This window comes from Rhinolophus ferrumequinum, chromosome 7 (genome assembly GCF_004115265.2).
Source record: "Rhinolophus ferrumequinum isolate MPI-CBG mRhiFer1 chromosome 7, mRhiFer1_v1.p, whole genome shotgun sequence".
Lineage (NCBI taxonomy): Eukaryota > Metazoa > Chordata > Mammalia > Chiroptera > Rhinolophidae > Rhinolophus > Rhinolophus ferrumequinum.
In genome coordinates this window covers 48,104,220-48,122,380 of record NC_046290.1, presented here as the reverse complement: position 1 = coordinate 48,122,380, position 18,161 = coordinate 48,104,220, and the positions used below count along the sequence as shown (strand labels likewise).

General features: G+C 34.4%; 1 protein-coding gene across 2 annotated transcripts in view; it reads left to right on the top strand.

Annotated features, from left to right (window-relative positions):
* Positions 1-18,161, top strand: part of CERT1 (ceramide transporter 1) — a 92,659-nt gene that overhangs the window by 24,516 nt on the left and 49,982 nt on the right. For both annotated transcript variants that reach the window (XM_033110050.1, XM_033110051.1), the window contains one exon: positions 4,050-4,166. In XM_033110050.1, the coding sequence (XP_032965941.1) occupies positions 4,050-4,166 (117 nt within the window). The remainder of the gene's footprint in view (positions 1-4,049; positions 4,167-18,161) is intronic.

Sequence of the window (18,161 nt, the reverse complement as noted above, 5' to 3'; positions counted from 1 at the left end):
TCGGGTGGCCAAGTGGTATCCAGGGGTCTTGATCAATTCTGTTTTCAGCTCCACCTATGCTTTCACCTTTAGAGCTACCTGGTACCTTCAATTCCTTTGCTTTTCTAGCTTTGCTTACAAATTGACTTGATTCTTTTGTCTTCTTTTACCTTGTAGATGTTCAATTTTCAACTTTCTCAGGCCTGCTAAGTCTGTTACCATATTCCACTTTTAAATGAAAAACTTTTTTTTTTTTTTCTTTATGGATTTATGCCTCTTGTGTTCCTATGAGGTTATTTTGATAGATAGTGGATGCTATGGAATGAATGTTTGTGTCCTCCCAAAATTCATATGTTGAAGCCTTCATTCTCATTGTGATGGTATTTGGAGGTAGAGCCTCCGGGAGGTTTTTGGGTTTAGATGAGGTCATGAGAGTGGAGCCCCGGTGATGTAATTAGTGCCCTTAAGAAGGGGTGTAGAGACCAAAGAGCTCTCTCTTTTCCATGAGGACACAGCTAGAAGACAGCCATCTGCAAACTAGGAAGAGGTCCCTCACCAAGCACCCTCCCATGCTGACAGCCTGATCTTAGACTAGCAGCACCCAGAACTGTGAGAAATTTCTGTTGTTAGGCTATACAGTCAGTCTATGGTATTTTTGTTATAGCACCTCTAAGACAGACCATGACAGTGAATATAAGTGCCATTTCACCTTTTGACGCTTTTTTTTTATCACCGACAATGAATGTTGACATAAATAAAGTACGAGGCTCACTTACATATTTTTCTTTTGTATTTTCCTTTCTGTAATTGATTTTCTTCTAGAGGATGCATTCTTAGTGGGGGTCATACTTAGTACTTGAGAGAGTGAAATAATCTTAGATACTACAGTAGTTTATCATCCTCCAAGAAAAATCTGGGCAAAGTCTTATTCCTTAGTATTTAATTTCTCTCACTAAGGGGAAATTATTTTGCGGGGGTTGGGGGTGGGGAGCATATACTGCAAAAATCTTGAGAAACATTCTTCTGTAGCATTTTCTTCATTCTTAAATTAATTAACTTCACAAAATAAGTCTTCATATTAATCTTTCTGTGTCTGTTTTTCTTGTGTGTAGTATGTCTTTCTGATCTGTAACTTGAATATTGTATTAAAAGGTAATATCATTGAATATTTTTTGTTATATTTGCTACATTCTCATCTTTCAAAACACCAATTATAGCATTTGCTTGATCTCCTTTGTCTATTCATTATTATATTTCTCTCACTTTGTATTTTTCTAAAGTCTGTTCACCATCCCCCTTTTAGCCTTGTTTGCTTTATTGTTGCTTGTGATGTGGTTTAAAATCTGTTCCTTTTTTCTTAGCTCTGTTAGCTTACTTTTCATCACTTGTTACTTTATCTCCTCTTTAAATGTTTTAGTCTTTTTTTTTTTTTCCATTTTACTGAAGTTAGGTCATGTTGTCTGCCACACCTACCACCTCTGTTAAGTTTTTCATCTAATTTTGGCCTTAATCCCATGTTTGTTTCTTTCTGATAGTTGTCTGTCAGGACTTAGGACTAGGGTAAGACCAATGAGGGACTAACCTCAGTTATAAAATTTAGGAGAGCATCAAAAAACTCAGTAGTCAAGATAAATGGTATTTTAATGCAGGCTTTTGTTTTTTGTATGTTTAATGTAATGCATAATGGACAAAATATCTACAATGAACAAAATATCAAGTTCAAAATACAGGCAGGATCAGTTATGTTTGAATGAAGCAATCTATTATGTGTGTGTGTGTGTGTGTTGAGATGCGATGTGAGGTTTGTTATCTAGACTTCAGTTTATTCTCTTAACACATCCTCTTAACAAATCTGTCAGTTTCATTACCCTGTAGACTTAGCTTCCCTTACTTTTTCACTTTTGGAAATCAAGGCTTCTGTGTTGTTCACAGACTGTATCACCTGATAATTAGTGCATCCCTCTTTTGTGTCACCTGCCCCTCAGATTGTTGATGGTAGAAATGGCTATCTTGCGTACTTTTTCTGCCAACTCCATCTCTGCAAGTAGATATTGAGATATTGCATCTCATATAAATGTGTGACATTCAAGTTAAATTTTTAATTCTTTAATTCCCGCTTTCCAGACTTATCTTTTTATTCCATTCCTATGTGTATACCGTGTTTCCCCGAAAATAAGACCTAACTGGAAAATAAGCCCTCGCATGATTTTTCAGGATGACATCCCCTGAACATAAGCCCTAATGCGTCTTTTGGACAAAAACTTAATATAAGACCAGTTTTATTTTCGGGGAAACAAGGTAACTATCTGTTAAAAGCTTGAAGTTCTCCACATTTCCAAACTTGGAAACATAGTGCGAAGAGATAATAATTTATCTATTTGGAAGATTTAGTAATTTGGCAAGGTTTATTTCTGTTGATTGCAGGCTTTAAGGCACTGATATCCAAAGGAACCTTAGTGTCAGTTTCCCGTTTTCAGGAATGTTTTAAATGTGGCATCAGACCCTGAAAAAATGGTGAGGAAATTCTGAAGATGTCAAAGCTGGGAAAATGTTTGCTGTAGAAATTAGTAAAATTTGAACTATATGTATTAACTTTTATTTTCTAAAGCTTTAATGAGGATAATGAACAGAATACAAAATGTAAAACATTCAGACTGTGAAGTAAAACGTTAATCTCTGGACTCTTTAGAACAGTAAACTAATGAGTTAAATTATTTACTTGGTTCTTCATATAGTATATATACTTCCCTTCCTCCAAGAAGCTTCTCTCAATGACCGGACTCCATTCTTAAGATTTCTGAATATTTGTCATTCAGTTAAATTTATAGTCATTATTGTATTTATGAGTATTGAGTGTTATCTTTTATGTATTTCTGTGTTCCTAATTACTGAAGCAGGGTATGCATTGTCTTGTTTTTTCCTTTTGCTTCATTCTAACACATTCTACCTCCCACCATAGTCCTAACTATGATGCCCAGCACATAGTGATTCAGAAAATGTTTAACTTGCATACTTTAGCCAGTCAGAACCATGATTTGTTTGTTGTCTTAAAAGAGAAATTGTTTCATAGGCTAAAGACCATTGTGGGGTTACTATATAATACAAAAAGTTGTATAATATATTATTTTTGCTAAATAAACTCATGAGATAATATGCAATAAACCCTGGAAATACAATATATAGATTTTTTTCATCAAATAAGTTTATTGTTATTTTGACCGGACAGGATTCTCTCCCCTCTCAGACTAAGATGGTTCACCGGAGAGGAAATTGACTCTCTGTACGCTGTCCGGTGGAAGTAGAAGTAGCATATGAATATGTGATGTGACGCTGTCATATTTGAATTCACTTATTGGGCAAAAAACAAGGATATAAAATATTCGTTTTATACATTCTTAAGAAGAATGTAAAACACTGAATCACATATGTAGTTGACATTTCACTAAATGTTTACATTTTGATGCAGGCAGTTTACTGTCTAATGTAAGTCTGATATAATGTTCATTTTATCATTGCTTTTTATTGGAAGCTCTCCTAGCTGTTACTCTCAAAGACATATAAAAGCCTTGTAGTTAATTTGAGATACTTGGCAGGAAATGTTAACATTATTTTGTGATGGAGTATAAGAATATCTTGTTTATAAAAATTTAATGAAATAAAACTTCGTGATGAGAATTTACTTTTCAGTAATGGAGGCAGGAAAAAAGCCCTTTTATTGTGCTTTCAGTGCTGTTCGCAGTAGTTAAGCTAACTAAAAGCATTTAATGAAAAATAGTCACTCTGTTTTTTGAAATATGTTTGTAGTTTATGTGTCAACTCATTTGTAGGAATAGTGAATGAAACTTAGTTTTTGGTAACTATTCCCCTATTGTGCCTTTTATCTGAGACATCTTCAAAAAAGTTATGTGAGTACAAAAACAAAAGAATACCAAGAATCTCCCACCAGCCACAATGGGTATGTTCGTTCATGTTTTTGCTGTAGAATATAATATAGAATCTAAGAATAGATCCTATAGATCTAAGAATATAATTAGTTTTGCTTTTCATTTTCTGCTTTTTTTTCTCCATAGCCTCATGATTTTGATGAATGTCGATTTGATATTAGTGTAAATGATAGCGTTTGGTATCTTCGTGCTCAAGATCCAGATCACAGACAGCAGTGGATAGATGCCATCGAACAGCACAAGGTAGGGTCTCCAGTGTTTACCTACCTACGGAGGACGAGGCAAGAGACTGGTGGTGACTCCATTTTTTAAAAATCTTGAGATATAATGTGTATTACTAAAAAGTTGAACATTCTTTGGGTGGTAAGATTAAAGCAGCACAGCAATAAATTTTTTCACCCCCTTCTTTTGCCTCCCCCCCCACTCCAGTTCAAGTCATCGTTTCTCAGTCTAGTTGTGTAGGACACAGTTCCCTGGCCCATGCTGGTGTTAGGAGCCTGGCGCTCCCCCCGGCTGAGGCAGTCGGTCGCCAGTTGTCAGTCGGCCGGCCGCTCATAGCAGCTCATGACAGCTTTCGCTGGTGCCGGCCAATCAGACTGGCTGCCAGCCGCTCACACTGGCTGCCGGCCGCTCATGGCAGCACACAGTAGCCCACGGCAGCACACAGCAGCCCTGAGGCAGGTCACCCTGACCTCCGGCTGCTCATGGCAGCCCAGCTCCAGGGAGAGCCGTTGTTCACAAACAGTCTTAGCTGTAGAGGGCGCAGCTCACTGGCCCATGTGGGAATCGAACCAGTGACCTGGGCATTAGTAGCACGGCGCTCCAACCACCTGAGCCACCAGGCCAGCCCCACAGAAGTAAATTTTTGAAATAATTTTATGTCTAACACTTGAGTTGCATAAGGGAATTTGCTATGATATTTTTAATTGTTAATTAAAGTAAAATATGTGCTTTCTTATAAAACATCTTGATTTTCATATTTAGGATTTGCTTCATAATAAATGCCATTTATGATCTAGATGAAATAATTTTTTAAATAACATTGGATTGTAAAACTAATATTTAAAAGCTTCAATGTTAATTTCTGTAGTCATCTGTAACCATTTGGGTAAATTTTTAGTATAAACATTTGTAAATCATTTTTTGAGAATGTGAAACTAATACTAAACCTTTAGAAAGGCTTATTTATATGAGTATATAAGCCATCTCCTTGTAATTTAAAGTTAGTCTTTGACTTCTGCTGTGAATAAGTGGTAAGTAGACTAAAGAAGTACATGACATTAATAAATCTGCATTATTAGCTAATTCAGTATATCATGGTAAAACAAGGAATAGGGGAAGTTATAAATTCACCATGCCACGCCTAAGTGTGACTTCAAGAGAACTTTGCACTTGTTCACATACTTGTCTGTACTTGTTCATTTGGGTTTCACAGAGTTGTAGTTGAAACACCTGTTTTAGTTAACAAGCACAAAACACACATACACACACACACAAAAAAAAAAATCAAGAAAAACCAGTCTGGCCTGCGATACCACAGGCACATTCTTAATAATTGATTGTGAGTTAGCTTGTATTGCCTGATGATTGATTCTAAAGAACACCAGCTGTGGTGCCTATCTTTTTGTACCTATTTTAGCTTTAGTATTATATTGGTTTAAAATTTTTTGTTGATCCTAGTTATCTTGGTATTATTACTTTGGAAAAGAGTCTCAAAATAGAAAAATGAGAAACAATTTTCTATTACTTAATAGAGAAGAGCTAGAATTCCAGGATCTCAATGTTTTGAAGCCAAGCTGACCTGGATTCAGACACTGCAGCCTCTGCTGTGTATGACATATGTGATAATCCACCTCTTAGTGTGTGTAAGGAATACACGAGATAATAAAGGTATGAGTAAGGTTACCAGAGTGTCTTATGTATCTTCCCATTTATGTCATAGTGGAAATAGAACAGGCCTTGGAGTCAAAACTAAACTCACTAAATTATACAATGTTGTTTCTGTATGTAGAGTTCTTCATTCATTTAGAGTTGCTAAATGTGTACATGAGGAGAGTGGCCTAGATCGTGAATTTAATGAGGGCCAGCCCTCTTACTAATGATTAAAGATGTTATTAAGTAGAACTAATTTCTATATTTGTAACTGAGCTGACTTTTAAAGACTTAATCAGTTTATATAGATTATAGGCCTAGTTTTTTTCTGTTTAATTAAGCATATTTTATTTTGCTTGTTTTTCTTAGTAAAACTGAACCAAAATTATTTGCATTCTGCCATTCTGTATTTTCTTTTTGAGTGAAGAAGTATACATGAAGCATGTGTTTCTTCCGTATCATTGACTTCTTTGCATTTTTGAACAATGGATAGATACTATCTTTGGGTCTCTTTCAAAGCAGTGTGACTTAAGCTGAGATAACAGATTTTTGGTGAATTTAAGTTCTTAGAAAAAAGATTGAATAGCATGGCTCCAGATATATTGTAAACTTTTCCTTTCTGATTTCTAGAGATTGTTTATTCGTTGACAAGGAAGGAAGAATTATTGTTAATTGTTATTAATACTTAACTATTTAATTTTAATGTAAAATATGTGATATGTGCCAATTAAGCAACATATCAGTGAAAATTTAAATTGCGTATGAATTCTAAAAATAAATCGAGTTATTAAACTAACTTATAGAAGGGAGAAAATTCGAATGCTATCACCAAACATAATCACCTAAGTTTTCACTTTTTTTCCCATGGACCAGAAATAGGGAGATAGTAAGGAGATGTTTTCTGATTCATTCTTCAGTATCACTAAAGAATATTGAATGTAGACCATTTCTGAATTTAGCAATTTTACTATTTAAGCATGCATTGTTGTGTTGCTATTCAAAATTAATGTCAAATTGTCAAAGCACGATAGTGATGATGCTAGGAGCTCTACTGTCTATTGAGGATCACCAAGTACTAGCATTGATTGTGTTATACGAGTATATTTCATGTGCTTCATTTTCTCCCTCCTATCCTGAGAGGTGAGGGAAGTACTGGTTTACAGAAGATGAAACAGGTTTACATGAAAATTAAGTAACTTGCCTGAGACTTTACTATTATACCTTTAGTTCATGGATACTTAGTATTCAATTTCATGTTGGTTCTGCTTTCTCTGTTCTCTTGGTAGACTCTGAATGTTTGAAAATAATTCCCATGAGCTCACCTCTTGCAGGTTAGACTGTATCATCTGAGTTCTATTACCATGCGTATGCAAGACAAATATGATTGTTAAAAAGAGCATTTTATTGTATTGGTTAGTGTTTGAGCACTGGATTCTGGGGTCTAACAAATGTGGGATTGAATCCTGGCACTACTACTTAATAGCTGTGTGACATTGGTAAGTTTCTTAAAGGAAAGATGACAGTATGCAGTATGTGTGTGCCTCCCCCCAAAAAAACCCCAAAACAAAACAATACAAACAAGCAAGCAAAAAAACTCAGTCATGATAAACCAAGAGTGTTGTACTTCAAAGTTGACCTGGGTTCCCACCATTCCAACTCATTCATTTCACAATTACTTGCTCATTATACCACCTGTCCTTATGTTGGTTGGAAAGGATCTCTTCTGATGTCATCAGATGGGACTTTGTTGCCTTTTCTTGCTATTGGGCCTTTGTTAGGGTGATGATGGTGGTAATGATAGCTAACATTTTTGAGTATTAATGTGTGTCAGATAAAGGTAATAAACACTTTATATACATTGTCTCATTTTACTCTCACAATCTTGTGAGTTTAACATTATTATCCTATTTTTACCCATTAGGAAATTGAGACATAGAGAGGTTAAGTAACTTGTCCAAGGTCAAACTGCTAATTAGTAAAGGAGCCAGCATTCAGACCCAGATCTGTCCGACCTCAGAACCAGAGCTTTTGGCCAGTAAGCACTTCTGACATCCTGTAAGTTTGCATTTATGTGAAATATATTTTGTTAACTTAAATCATGGGCTTCTTGAATCACAATAGTCTCATATTTTTCATATGTTCTTCATACTTGTGGTGTCTATTTTAGGCCATAAGCTCCTTAAAGGCTCAGATATACAACTTCTTTGTAGGAATCAGCAAAGCATTGGACACATACATTTTCCAGTTGAAATAATTTACAGTATTGTAAAATAGATTTTATGAGGGAAATATGTGATTTTTGAAATTTTTTTTTCTTTTAATCTTCATAGTTGGTGTTCGACTGGTTGCTGACAAAGATACAATGTAGGGTTCTATAATCTCTGTCTACCTCTGTTGTTTTGTCTTCCTTGGTATTCATTCCAGAATAATTTGCTCACTATAAGAAAAGTTTTAAAAAGATGATTCTATGATTTAAATTTTCTCAGTATATTAGAAATTGCATAATGCAATGTGACATTAGACAGTGGCATTCTTAAATTCGAAGAAACTATTTTATTTTAAAATACAGAAAGGGGCATATGTATACCAGACCAGTAACTTTATTTTGAAATAAAGTGCTCGCTTTATTGTGTGGAGTCCATTCACATGCTGCATTTCTCCTTAGGATTTAAGACAACACTAAATAAATAATTTTTAAAGACAGGGTTTTGTTTTATTTTTACATCTCTTGGCCATCTCCCATGTTGTCTTGAGGTCAAATGAGATAGTGTTGTGAAAATTATTTAAAAACTAAAAACTGTATGAATGTAAAGTTAAGGTGGTTGTGTTTTATTTGAATTTATCTAATATTTTTCTAGTAAAGTTGTGTCTACGTATTTATCAAGGGGCCTCTGTGAGCCTTTTATGCTCAGAGAGCAGAAAATTCGTTTATTAATTTAAAAATTTTTAACTAATTATTAAACTAATAGTTTTAAGGAAATATAAATCATCTGTTGATGCTGTTATTTAAAAGAATTAATAGGATTTTTTTCTAGAATCTTCTAAAATTGGAACACATGTGATTTTGACTAAACACAGTTTCTTTTCAGCCGTGAAAGACATTTATTCCCGCACCTCACCCCTCAACAACAAAAAAAAAAAACACGAAAAAAAAACTAGCAGAAAAGCTCTCCTGACACCAGCAGATTTAGGAATTGTGTTGAAAAACTTAAGTAGTGTTGGCTCAAAGTTTGTGGTAATTATAATACTCCTTTATGTCCACAAGGGAGCAACCGTATTAGATCCTGAAATTTTGGTGGTCGTGGACCACACAGACTTTCCCCACATTTTGGAAATTATCCAAGAGATAAGGAGTCATAGGAAAATTCACAGTTACAGAGAAAGGCTCCAAATTGTATATTTTACAGATGTTGATTTATTTGTAGTGGGAATCTCCAGGCAATTATTAATTTTATTCTTTATTTTTTTAAATTAAAAAAAAATTTTAATTACAGTTTTACAGTTGACATTCAATATTAGTGTCAGGTGTACAGCACAGTGGTTAGACATTTATATAATTATGAAATGATCCCCCCAATAAGTCTAGTATCCACCAGACACCATACATAGTTATTACAATGTTATTGACTATTTTCCTGCTGTACTTTACAGGCAGTTGTTTTGTAATTTATTATTTATGGATTTGTCCTTATCCTTTGTGAAGGCCCACTAATTCATATGTGACGCTCCATTGAACACTTTCAGAAGAAACATTTGTTCTCAACTGAGTTTCCTCTCTCTAAAGGAAATTATGTAGGAAACAATTTTTGAAAGGAACTTATACATTTTACTTGAAATAAAATGGGGTGTGGAAAAAGTTTCTTAGAAAAATTTTCTCATGGTTGAGTCACCTAAATGATACACAACACTTATTTTAAAGATGTTTTAAAAATTGTATTGCTATTTGCCATAATAAAATTCTTTTTTCCCATGCTTCCACAGAATGAACTTGATTTTGGTGCTTTTCCTGTAATTTGAGGAGCAGTTTCTGCTTATTTGACATCTTAATTTCTTTTGTGTTGAATTTGACATAACCTTATTAGCAGACTATTTTATAATAGCACGGTGGCAAGATATACCAATTACTTCTTAGCACTTTTTAAATATCAAGGTCATGTAAAGTCATACTATCTCTGCCCATTTTTTTTTTTTTAAAGTTTGTTTTTCCAGGACCCATCAGCTCCAGGTCACGCAGTTGTTTCAATCTAGTTGTAGACAGCGCAGCTCACGGTGGCCCATGAGGGGATCGAACCGGCAACCTTGTTGTTACGAGCATCGCGCTCTAATCAACAGAGCTAAGCAGCCCCCCATCTCTGCCATTTTTAATCAACTATAATACTTGAAAATTTTCTTAACAGAGATTAGAGGTTCTTTCTATACTTGTCTGCTTTATAAATGATTTTTATATAAACAGCTTTGCATTTTGAATTTGATTTAATTATTAAAGTCTTAAGAATACAAATACAACTTTTTAAACTATTTTTAGTGTGTACTTTATGTAAGTAATTTCATGGGATCAGTGGATTAGAACTAATTTTCCATTTACCTATTTGAATCGTAGCACAGTGATGGAGGGAAGAAGATGGTATCAAATTTTACTTCTCCTTTATCTTTAAGATCTTAATTTTTGAGGGAAGTGCAAATCTAGTAGCTGCCAGAGTCATTAGGGTTCTGCTGTTTTCTCAGATTGAAAAACCCAAGTACATGGAATCACAACTGAACTTTATTAATCAGCAAAGAAACTTCACTACGTCTCTGCATGTTTCTGTCCTTAAGATCAGGAATTTGGTTAGTTCCTAACAGTGACAGTTAACTGCTAAATTGCTTGCAGTAATCCATACATAGCTAATATTTATTTTAAAACACCTACGTGTAGATAATACAACACTACCAGCACTTTTTTTTTTTTTTAGTTTCAGGTGTACAAAACAATGTAATAAATAGACATGTATCATTTATCCCCCTCACAAAGTGATAACCCCCTACCCCAATCTACCAGCTCTCTGATATCTCATACAGCCGTTACATTTCCACTGTCTGTATTCCTAATGCTGTACTCCTTTTCTTTAATATATATATTAAATTATAGTTGACACTATTATTCAGCTTCAGGTATACAGCTCAGTGAACAGGCATCTACACCATCCCTGATCCCTGAAGTGGTCTCCCTAATAAGACAAGTGTCCATTGGACACCCTACAAAATCTTTACGACATTATTGATAATATTCCCCAAACGGACTTTCGTATCCCCGTGGCAATCTTGTGGCTACCGATTTTGCTTTCTAATCCTCTCACCTTCTCCCTCATCCCCACCCCGCTCCCATCTAGCAACCCTCAGTTTTTCCTCTGTATCTCTGAGACTGTTTCTGATTAGTTTGTTCATTTATCCTATTCTGTAGATTCCACATATAAGTGAGATCATACGGTATTTGTCTTTCTCCGTCTGACTTATTTCACTTAGCATAATGTTCTCTAGATCCATCCATATCATTGCAAATGGTAATATTTCATTCTTCTTTATGGCTGAGTAATACTCCATTGTATAAATGTACCACAGTTTCTTAATCCAGTCATCTACTGATGGGCATTTTGGTTGTTTCCATGTGTTGGCTATTGTGTATAGTGCTGTGATAAACATCGGGGTGCATAAATTTTTTTGAATTAGTGTTCTGGATTTCTCTGGATAGATACCTAGGAGTGGAATAGCTGGGTCATAAGGTAGTTCAATTTCCAGTTTTTTGAGATACCTCCATACTGATTTCCACAGTGGCTGCACCAATCTGCAATCTCACCAGCAGTGCACGAGGGTTCCCTTTTCTCCACATCCTTGCCAGTACTTGTTTGTTGATTTATTGATGATGGCCATTTTGACTGGGGTGAAGTAGTATCTCATTGTGGTTTTTATTTGCATTTCTCTAATGATTAGTGAGGTTGAGCATTTTTTCATATGTCTGTTTGCCATCTGTATGTCCTTTTTAGAAAAATGTCTCTTCGTGTCCTCTGCCCATTTTTTAATTGGGTTGTTTGCTTTTTTGTATTTGAGTTGAATGAGTTTTTTTTATAAATTTTGGATATTAACTCCTTATCAGATATATCATTGAAAATTTCTTCTCCCATTCAGTAGGATCCCTTTTTGTTTTATTGATGGGTTCCTTTGCTGCTGTGAAAAAACTTCTTAGTTTGAAGTAATCCCACATGTTTATTTTTTCTCTTACTTCCCTTGCCCGAGGGGATATATCAGTAAAAATCTTACTCTGGGTAATGTCTGTAAACTTTCTTCCTATGTTTTCTTCTAGGAATTTTTATGGTTTCAGATCTTACATTTGAGTCTTTAATCCATTTTGAATTTATTCTTGTTATATGGTGTAAGGAGGTGGTCCAGCTTCATTTTTTTGCATGTGTCCAGTTTTCCCAGCACCATTTATTGAATAGACTGTCTTTACCCCAATATAAGTTCTTGCTTCCATTGTCATAGATTAAACGATCATATAGGCATAGATTTATTTCTGGGATCTCTATTCTGTTCCATTGATCTATGTGTCTATTTTTATGCCAGTACCATGCTGTTTTGATTATTATAGCTTTGTACACTACCAGCACTTTTGAAGTTGATGAAATCAAGGAAGAAAACAAAGGACCAATCCTCTTTAATATTCTTAGTGTTCTGGAATAAAAATAATTCAGCTGTCAAGGGCTTTTTAAAAAACTGTTAGTTTTTGTCACCTGCAATTTTTGAAATCTGAATTCACCTGAGCCAACATCTGCACTTTGTATTTCCATAGTTGCCTAATTACTTAATAAAAAGTATATCATCTTGAGAAGAAGGAATAGATGTCAGTAGTTTACAGAGTTTTTAGCCACGTTCTTTTATCTGGGAAAGTGTCTTTTACCAAGATGGTAAAAGAGGAATCAGAGTGTTACATGGAACAGTGAAGAAAGAAGACATTAGGTAGGTAATCGTATTAACTATGTATCCAGTTGAGGAGATAGAATTTGACAACATTTTATGTCAAAAAGACTGCACCCCTACTACACCCTACTACACCTACAAATCAGTAAGAAAAGTTTACACAGCTTAACTTTAAAAAAGCCAAAAGACTTGAACTGGCACTTCACAAAAGAGGGTATCTAAATGAGTAATAAACATTTGAAAAGGTTCTCTATGCCATTAGTCATCAGGGAAATGCAAACTTAAAACAGTGAAATACTGCCATCCCCTTGACTTTAAGCATAAAAAAGACTTAATACCACGTGTTGACAGGGATGTGGAGCAACAGGTGTAAATTGGGTACAAACACTTTGGGAGTCAGTTTTGCAGTGTCTCCTAAAGCTGAATGAACTTAATTGTCTTTTCAGATCAGATAAATATTGACAATTTGAACACATCCCGCAGATGTTGATGTCAGAAGTCTGTTCATCTTAATTATACTTGTTAAGTTACAGGAAGTACAGGCCAACCTATGTTACCTCGAGAAATGGGAATGTTGCCAGGAACCAAGGAAATTTAGAATGCGCTGCCTGCAAAGAAAGCCCAAAGTGTGTGCTTAACTCTGAGTTCTCTTATTGTTAACAAAACTCACTCTGCTATCACTTGCCCCACCACCCACTGTTAATGTAGCTTCGATTTATTCTATTACTGTTCTCTCTTTCATAGTTCCTCTTTATTCATAACTTTTGCTCTCCCATCCTACTCTTAGTTTCTTCTTCCTTGGTTTGTCATGACCTTTTCATACCTTTGGCTTCCGTTGAGTTTCAACTTTTATTGCTGACTGGCCTAATCTCTTGGCATTTCCCAAAAGAGAAAATCTGATTGCCTTTTTGCTGTAGGTTATTATGAATTGGCCATCCTTGGTCCATTTATAATTGTATATTTACTTGTGCTTAAAGGATAGTGTGAGATAGGCAGCATACAAAGATAATGTTCTCAAAGTATATGTTATAATTTTGTATAGTGCTGCCAAATTTTCAAGTTTTTATAATGCTTACTATACATTTGCTACTAACAATTTAGGTGAGTATTACTGGATTTTCATTTTATTTCTCTATCCCTTGTTAGTCTATAATTTGCTTACATAAAGTTTCTTAATATAAAAAAAGATAGTTAACTGGAGTTGAATAACTGTTCCATATCATTATTACAGAAAATATTAAACAAAATGAGGTTGTATGCTACAAAAGTCACTTTATACAATGTTTCAGTATTATATTTGAATTTTTATTTAATCAAAAAGGAGTATTTCTGACAGTTACTAGGACAGATGGGAATCTGCTTTTTTTGTATTTGATGTGGAAAAGTAATGGTGGGTGGCATGGCTTACACGTATTGACAGCAGTGAAAACTTCTAATTTTACTTGTGGAGTATATTGGACATTAGCTGGGAGAAAATGTTTCTTAAAAAATTAACATAAAACTCCTTTTCATCAAATAAATATTTTAGCTAATAGCCTAAAAAGGATTTTGCTTGTGTTGTGTTTATTGCCTGGTAAATATTCTGGGCTTGTTTGGAATTGAGGGATGAAAGACAGCATTGGGTTAGGAATAATAGGAATAGGTAGCAAAGTAAATGAATGCCCTGCAGGTTAAAATATTGTTCTAGCTGAAAACAGGTCTGTCATTTTTCAGTCACATGGAAAGTCCATGTACTTGATAGACAAGATGTGATCATTGACAGGAATGCTCAGATCACTGTTCATGTCCTAGGCCCCGGTTCTGTTCAGCAGGGGGTTAGAGGAGAAATTAGGCCCTATTATTATTTAATATTCCTGGAAGCCTTTTGGTATAGGTGTTATTTCCATTTTGCATAAAAATGAAATTGAATAGATTATGAGAACATTGGTCAGTGAGTGGTAACATTATTCTAAGAAGAACAACCTCATTTTTTTTGTAATACCCCTTTTTAGTTAATTTCAACTTTTCCTCATGAAAGCATAGTTGAGTACTTTAAAAAAAAAAATCAGTTAACCCCCTTAAAAAAATCTTCCCCATACAATTGTATCTAAAAATTCCGTAAGCCTTTTGAAACCATTCCTGCAAATAGTTTTATTGGTTAGATTTTATTGCCCCCTTCACTCTGGTTTTTAAAAGTAATATCTGTTTATTATAAAGGAAAAAATTCAAAACTATCTTCAATTTATTGCTCTTCATTTTGGTATATTTTTTTCTTATTCTCTGCATTTTTCCCCCAAAACATTATGGAGATAACAAAGTTGATATCCTTTTTTTTCCCCAGTCTAACGTCATTTTCTCATTATAATACAGCTTTGTTAATGTTTGTACTGTAATTCTGCTTATTATTAGACCTTTAGATTTTAATTTTTTTGTATTTACTGCCTTCCTACGTAAAACATTTTTCTCCAGTTTAGTTGTGTCCTTATAATGATTCTCAGAAGTAGAATTGCTAGGTTTAGGATATGAGCACTTTTGATATATGTTACCAAATTGCTTTCCAAAAAGATTGCACAGACCTACATTTCACTGCAACTTTTCCAGCATTGTTAGTTTTTTAACCCTTTCTAAGTGAGATAGATGAAAAATGTTGTGTGACTTTAGTTTTTGTTTTAATTTTTTTAGAGTAATATGTGAGTGCTGTAAATAATTCAAGCAGTATAGATAATGCTGAGAACTACAAAACAGGGAAAAAATGAAAATTCAGGCATCACAGAAATGATCACTGTTCATCATTGGTAAAGATTCCTTCCATATATTTCTTTGCATGTACAGCCTTACAATTTTACATAAGTAATACCAAATTGTTTTGTAGCTTTTCCTCCACTAACAGTAAGTTCTGGGTATCTTTTCATATTTGATACAGGTCTCGATTTTTCCCCTACCCCTAAGAACAGAATGCATATATTTTATAGAAGATTTAGGTTTGGGACCAAAGCCTCAGAGTAATAAAGAATGTTCATTTGCTGACCCTTGCTTTATGTGCATAAGTTTCTTTTAGGATCCTTGCAAAGAAAAATTAATGGTTGAGATCCCCTGGCCAAATATAATCTTAACATTTCAACAATCCTGCGAATACTACTTAAGCATATTAAACCTTTTTCTTTTACTGGGTGGGACATTTAAGTGAGCTTCAAAAAGTAGTATTAACTGTTTTGCTACTGTTATCTCTTTGCAATTAGATAAAAAGAGTGGGGTTATGGCCTTTATATTCTGTGCCTAAGGAACTTCCTTCTAACAGAAAATATACATTGGCCCTTTTTTCAAGGAGAAACCATAAAATAAGAAAGTTAAAGAGTACTGTTGGTATTTTGTTAAATCTGTTGCTACTGCTTCTGCTGCTGCTTTTTTATTTTCCCCTATGTAAGTGTTCCAGGAGTAGAGATATAAAAAAATATCCTGACTTTGTGGGGGATGAAGAGGCAATATTAGCTAACATTTATTAAGCACTTATGATACAAGTATTACAAAGTATTATTAAAGATTTCTTCACTATAAACCACACTTCCTGTATCCTTGTCTACTTCAAGTTCGACTATTTCAAAATAATATCTCCTTACAATAGATAATATGCTAAAACAAAAGACCCCATTAAGTAATGGATAGTAAATGAATAAGGAGGCTCATAGCAGTTTAGTGTAACTGTATTTCTACCTCTAACAGGGCCTTATAAGCAATGAATGAACTTGATCCTAAAGAAAATAGGGAGCCAAATAGGATTTCAAACAGGAAGTAAAGAATCAGATGTCTGTTTTTAAAGGATTACTTGGCTACACTAGAAAGGATTTCAAAAGGAACAGACTAAAAGCAATTAGAAAGCTGGAGGATTTATCCACATGAGACACTCAGTGACCAGAACTAGAGAATGGCAACTGGAAAATAGAGAAAGGGACAGATTTGAGAGAAGTAGAAGCAAAGTCTCTGGACTTTTTGTCAGATGACTAATTGTTTAGTCATCATAGAATAATGATTAATATCATGGACACTTGAATCTGGGATTAAATCCTGGCTCCCTTACTTACCAATTGTGTGATTCTGAAGACATTACATGAAATCACCTATAATATGGGTGTAATAATAACAGTACCCATTTCACATATGCTATTACTAAACAGATTAAATGAGATAATGCACATAAAGCATTAACATTATGCCTGGCACAAAGTAAGTATTAGCTTTTACTGTTGTTGTTGTTACAATTTATCCAAGATGGCTCTCTGGAATTAATATATAAACATCTATTTAAAGTTTCTGAACTCTTTCATCTGCTCTCCTCTCTCAGCAGAACAAAAGATCTCCCTCATCCTTTACTTTTGCTTTCTAGAGCTGGGAGGAGGGGGAATTGTTTAACAGACTTCCTTTACACAGCCTCATTTGATTGATCTAGTTATTTCTCACGTTCGTTTTAATATCACTAAGAAAAAAGACAATTGGACCTCTAGACTCCCTCAAAGGAGAAATAGTGCAACTTATGATATTTTAAATCCCAACGCTATTTATTAAATTATTCTCTTGATTATGCCTTGCTTCTCATGTGGCTTGCTTTAAAATAGTAATATTGAAGGTAGATGTGTGGATGCTCGTGACATAACAAGCTTATTTGCTTTTATTACAGGTTTCAGAATTTCAATTTCTGAAAATGCTCCATTGTTCTTATATTAACATTCAATCTTGTATTTTCTCTCTTCCCGTAATTAATATGGAAAAAGATTTATAGTTTGGGGGTAGGTGGGACTATGCCACTATTAGCTAGATAAGTTTTGACACCATGAGGAAGTTCTTTATTGAGCCAGATGGAAAGATATAACAGTTCATTCAGGAAACCAACATTTATAATGTATCAGATGAGGAGAGGTTAAATCCACAATGATTTCCAAGAAACTGCAGCACCTCACAAATCAAAGAAACTTTAAAAATGTATTTTAAAAAGTGGTAGTAAAGAGGATTTTATCATGCTCTCACTGTCTAAATAAAGCCCAGTGGCAATACAGTTAACTTCATGGAGAAGAATATTTACTTATTCTCAAGATACTTAAATCATAGTGGAAAACGGAACATTTGCTCAGATTAGTCCTAGAGAGATTTTTTTTCATGTCCTAGTCATTCTTGTATCATACTTTAAAAAACAATATCAAATATAACGTCATTTGAAGGTCATTTATGGAACTTGGTTATTCATTTTGCATTTTCTTCTATTAGAGCATGAGATGAGCTTTCCTTTACAGAAATATCTGAATAGGCAAAGTGTTGGAGTGAGATAAGGCTGGAAAGGTTAAGGAGGGCCTTATCGGACACCCCAGTGAAGTGTCAAAAGAATGCTAGAAGGGTAGAAGAAAATAAGACACTGCCTATCACTATCCGAAGTACTAAAACAATGCC